This window comes from Ipomoea triloba, chromosome 7 (assembly GCF_003576645.1).
Source record: "Ipomoea triloba cultivar NCNSP0323 chromosome 7, ASM357664v1".
NCBI classification, from domain to species: domain Eukaryota; kingdom Viridiplantae; phylum Streptophyta; class Magnoliopsida; order Solanales; family Convolvulaceae; genus Ipomoea; species Ipomoea triloba.
The window spans coordinates 25,838,885-25,844,202 of record NC_044922.1 but is presented as its reverse complement, the minus strand read 5'-3'; the positions used below and the strand labels follow the sequence as shown (position 1 = coordinate 25,844,202).

At 37.6% G+C, this 5,318-nt stretch overlaps 1 protein-coding gene across 2 annotated transcripts; it reads right to left on the bottom strand.

The window, feature by feature from the left end:
- Nucleotides 1–425: 425 nt before the first annotated feature.
- LOC116024518 lies at nt 426–5,318 on the bottom strand. Of its 2 annotated transcripts, none has more exons than XM_031265423.1 (9): nt 4,798–5,318; nt 4,333–4,366; nt 3,967–4,149; nt 2,471–2,560; nt 1,327–1,392; nt 1,148–1,239; nt 1,007–1,054; nt 815–922; nt 426–689 (listed from the first exon to the last, which is right to left on the bottom strand). In XM_031265423.1, the coding sequence occupies exons 1-9, from the start codon at nt 5,076–5,078 to the stop codon at nt 662–664; spliced, it is 930 nt and encodes a 309-aa protein (XP_031121283.1). In that variant the 5' UTR covers nt 5,079–5,318; the 3' UTR covers nt 426–661. The 2 variants fall into 2 exon arrangements, with proteins under 2 accessions (XP_031121283.1, XP_031121284.1); XM_031265424.1 differs by having other exon boundaries at nt 785–922; nt 4,798–5,317.

The following is a 5,318-nucleotide window of genomic DNA, read 5'->3' as shown; positions in this document are numbered from 1 at the left end:
CGCCGGCGGGTGGCTTCGAGAGTCTCATTCTCTTACTCAGCGGGTTTCAAGGTGCTTAGCACATATGCCACGTTCATGGCCGCAAGGAGGAACTTCATCTTCTTCTGCCATCTACAAAAGCCCACGCCTTCAAAGTGTTCCAACTTTGGGATGTTGGTTGCAAAGTCAAAGAATTCAGAATTCATTCTTCCTCAAAAACAGAAATTTAAAGCTTATAGATTGTTAGAAAATTTGGATACGAGTATGAAGGGGAGTGAGGAAATGATATCTTCAGGTGTGTGATCACTTTCCTATAAGTTTTAAATCTTCCTCTATCAAAAGCAACGAGGTTTCAAGATTTAATCTTATGCGATACAAGAAGATAAAACAAAGTTTGTAAGTTGCTTTAAATAAGAACTTCCTGGAGATTTGGTGTCCGCAACCAATGGAATAATTATCTTTAATTATCAAAATTTTAAACAATTCAAGATTAAATTAATAATGCATTATGCATACACTAAAATGAACAATTTTGTACGGAGTGTACAGCAGGAACTAGTAGCTAGAGCTCATACATAAGATGCACATATTGATAGGTACCAATGTCTAAATCTATCTTCTTTTCTTATATGCAAGTAGATAGGATCCACTCTTTTCTTTCTGAAAACAGATTTCCTCTGTGTCAAGTTCCCTTCTTCTCCATTGTAACCCTGTCACAGGAGACACTCATCACAATTATAATCGACGAAGAGACCAGATGCTCTTGACAAGAATGTATGCATTTATTGATTTCAGAAACTGTTACTTTGCGGAGGAAGCAAGAAGCTATGACAACCTAACATAAGCCTCAGTAAACATCCTTGACAAGATTCCGTCTTTTAATTTTATGAGCAGAACGTATATTCCATAGCAGGGGATGTGAACCAAGGCCAGTGCAAAATACCTGGAAGAAAATTTTCCAGTTAGGTCATCTAAATTGTCGTTGTGGAACCATGGAATGCGAAACTGGGAAGTATATAATGTTTACCAGAAAGGTGCCCATGGAGTTGAAAGGTCAAGGAAAGGATATGGCCACCTGCAATATATCTTTTTATGAATACGGGAAAGGAGATGCAGGGTGTAAAGGTAAATGTTACCCGAAATAGATGAAATGATATGAATACTTTACCATGTATAGCAGCACGCGTGGAGAATCCACTGGAAAGCAACATAAACACAACTCCATAGAATAAAGTATACGAGGCCGTACCATGAAAATGGCTGAAACGTTAAAAAGCCACCACCATTAGGTTTTTTAGAGCAATCAAAAGAGCTATATATACAGATGGGTGGAGCTTCTTTACTTACAAGCTTATTTAGAGCAGAATCAAGGAAAAGGAAAATGGCATTTACAGAGTGCATACATCCAATTAGCTGCCACAATTATTTAAAAGAAATAGCAAATGATTAGAATTGCAGAAATGTGATTACTCTCAAGAACAGTATGGACAAGTACTCCAGAAGGCATCAAATCCTTCCCAGTAATTTTTTTGGGTGTAACTCGGGTATCCACCATAGACACAGTGACTAATCCTCTCATTGAATTGTAGGCACTTATAAAGGGTGTGACAACTAGCCTAGAGATTTAAGGCTGCTCCAAGTCTAAGGATTGATCCCTTGAAGTTTGGTTAAGGATGAATGAGTCCCTTCCACTCAACCACACCCCAGGTTAAATCCTTCCCAATAATGGTTTTGAATGCATAAGCACCTTAGCCTATTTCTTTTTTGCCAACAATTCCTTCTCATGATATTAATTAGTCTTGAATGAATAAGCACTGACCCATTTGCACATTGTCCCAAGTAGACAACTCATACTTTGATAGCATCATTTCCAAATAATCCCACACTCACCCTCCAAAAAAATGTAAAAATATGCATAGCATTTCATGTTTTCTTCTGGATTATAGTTGTGAGCACTGTTGCAAAAATCCCCCGCCTAGGCGCTAGGTGCCCCTAGACCGAGGCGAATTGCTCCCTAGACGTCCGCCGCCTAGGCAACCGCCTTGGCCTAGCGCCTAACTCGGCCGACTGGGCCGAGTTAACTCGCCCAACTCGGCAAAGTTAGCCAAGTTAGCTCGAGCGAGTCGGCCTTGTTAATTTTTTTATTATATTTATATATATTTAAATTTATTTATTTATATAAGTAAGAGAAGTAAGATATATATATATATATATATATATATATATATATATATAATATGACATACACCCACACACATGCATTATTATTTTTTTTTTTAGATCGCCGCCTAGGCCCCGCCTAGACAGCTTAGGCGCTAGGTGCTAGTCTACCGCCCGCCTAGCGCCTACTGCAAACATGGTTGTGAGATCATAACTGAAAACCTATACCTACTATGCAATGAAAGGAAAGTTTGAAACCCGAGGACAGATAAAGATGCAAATACCTTATCGCAGCACCAGACAATACACTGTAGAAAGGACCAGTACTCACCAAGGTAAGTTGAAAATTTTCACCAGTCATAAATGGGAGTAGAAGACACCAAAAGACTATATCAGTCAGCATAACAGCACCTGCGCAAGTCTGCATTGCATAAAATTTCAGGAACTCTCAAATATTATAACAATTCAGGGGTGACAAACAGAATAACACAGGAATGCAATATACAAGTCTCCAGCATCAGGAAGTGGCTTTAGCTATTGAAAGGAAAGAAGAATTCATGCTAGCCACTAGGCAGTCTGACTTGAACTACTTAATTGATAAACTAATACAAACAAGCATGAAAATAAGCTGTTCAGTATAAGAGCAGTTACTTCACTTAGTCACCTACAAGACTTAGGCTCTGTTCGGCATACCTAGCTTATAAGCTAGCTTAAAGCTGAAAGCATAAAAGCTAGTAGCTACTAGCTTATTTTGAAACACTATTTAGGTTAGCATTTCAAAATAAGCTACTCCGTATTATTTTAAGCTCTCTATGTTTTATCAAACAGAGCTTATATCTTATTTGTAGCTTAAAATAAGCTATAAGCGCTACCAAACATAGCCTTAACCTAAAGATCGACGCCTGGTTCAAAGTGAAGATATGTATATTTTATATATATATATATATATATATATATATATATAAACTGAACCTTTGTAGCCAGGTAAAGAAGACATTAAATAGGAACTAGGGGGTAAATACCAGAGTCAATCTTAGAATGACACACTACTGCAGAATTTCTTGCATTTTTGGCTTCTGAAGGCTTTCTGTCTGCTCAATTTCCTAATTTCCTAGCACTACATCACACAACAGATTCAAGGGTAATTATATTTACTGAAAATTCATTAATTTGTCCTAATCTTTTGGTATTTTGCTCTCACTCTTCAGAATGACCTCAGTCTATAGGTCTGGGAACTACATACTAATTAGTGCCTATAATTTGCTGGACTAGTGTTCCCCAACTGACTTCATAAGGATTTGGTATCTAGCCAAGCAAAATAAAAAGGGGAACCAGTACTCTTCAATCATTTGTATGTAGGAAGCCAGACATTAGTCCAAAAACTAACTGCTCAAAATTCTTCCTTTTACCACTGGCCTTGCTAGTCTGAGTGGTATCAACTAGTTCTACATAGTTTATCCCCCTTGCTGCATTGTGCTTCCTATGTAATTCACAAAAACAGAAACTAAAATGGAAATTCTTCTGTTTATGTTCTGAGACAGTAATCACACTGCTTAATTAAGCAATGTCATGCTGAGCTTTTAAAGTAAGCTCCACAAGCTAAGCTCAAAACAACTTTAATTGGTCTGGCATTTCAATGAACTTCTGAAAATTTTTCAGCCTATTTCTTAAGATCCTTAAAATAGATTATAGAAACAAACTCAAAATAGTTTTCAAGAACACATTTCTTTTCATATGCCTATCTCTTTTAGATAGGTCAAAAGAGGTGAACTTATTTCAAGTTTATAATCAAGAAAATGTAGCAGTTAGAATATTCACTTGACAGACCTGGTAAACAATATGCATAAGATTTTCTGACAATCCAAGATGTTGTTCAACACATGCTTGTTCTTTATCATGACTATTAGTCTCATCTGGATCCTTTTTCAAGAACCTGTCCGTCTCCCCACACTGGGCAAAGGGACTTCTTGAGCTCCATAAGCATCCTTGTGCAGATACAAGTGTCCCAAGCTACAAACAGAATCAATGAAGAAGAATTCCAGGTTCAAGAAAGACAGCAAGCTGATGATTGAACAACCTAGTTTCAGTCTTGAGGGTGGGGGAATAAATCCCAATTATGCAGGATTAAATAAAGAAAATTAAAACTGTCCTGTAAGTCATTGGAATACAAATAAGAGGGAGGAATATACATACAGCAAAATAGACCATAACCAATGCAAAAGTCCACCTGGAAAACAAACAGCATAAGATTCTAGAATTACCACCGTACCTATCTGAAATGGTTTTTATTTGAGTTAATACCGAACATAGTCCTCAACTATAGTGTTTTTACTCAATTTAGTACTATTGTGCTCAATTTAGTCCTAGATTTGGATGGTTTTACACAATTTAATTGAGCACAAAAAGTCATTTAGGACTAAATTGAGTAAAACCAGACTATATGGGTATTAACTAGTTTTTCTTTTATTTTCGATGGCACTGGAAACTGGAAAGGGAATCATTTGAACAGTTAAGCAATTTGCAGGTCTCTAGAATATTGAATTAATGGAGTAATAATACTTAGCTAACCAAAATGTAGGTAAGGAAATCAGTTTAGCAATTGGTACAGAGAAAAAAAAAGGGTTAGTATGATGGGGGTAAGGATTCTTAGTTTCTTACTGGGTATAGAAAAAGAAGACGAAGAATCCGAAAGTGGCAACAGTCTGATAAAGCAGGAACGCCATGGAAGCGAAGGCGAAAGCTCTGTAAAAAAGAAGCCAGCGAGGATGGAGGCCTCTCCAACTGGGAACCCAGAAATGAGAAGGGTCGATGGGATCTTTATGGCGTCTCCTGAGTAATCTTAGTGCGATGGTGGCGGGGAGGATGAGGATGAGAGCACAAACCACAACTTGCCATCGGAGCCAGTAGCCTATGCCCACAGCGGCTTCTAAGTTCTCCATCAATTCTTCTACTGATTACTGATAGGATGTAACTAGAAGGAAGGAGATTATATAATGAGTAGATAAAGAGAAAATCAGAAACGAAATGCGAAAGGGTGGGCCGGGGTTGTTGACTTGTTGAGATTTGGCAGAGAGTGGCTGAATTATACTATTCCATAGACCATTGTTTTCTTCTTTTGGTGGAAAAAAGAAACATGGCTTCATAATTCATATCATCAGACTTTGAATTTTGCAGAAATG

What these genes read in the sequence shown, in the direction of transcription:
- LOC116024518 (XM_031265423.1), bottom strand. Translation starts at nt 5,078, where the DNA reads ATGGAGAACTTAGAAGCCGCTGTGGGCATAGGCTACTGGCTCCGATGG. An exon ending in GTCTTCTTTTTCTATACCCA is followed by an intron (nt 4,367 to 4,797) that starts GTAAGAAACTAA and finishes TTTGTTTTCCAG; the next exon opens with GTGGACTTTTGCATTGGTTA. An exon ending in ACTCCATGGGCACCTTTCTG is followed by an intron (nt 923 to 1,006) that starts GTAAACATTATA and finishes ATTTTCTTCCAG; the next exon opens with GTATTTTGCACTGGCCTTGG.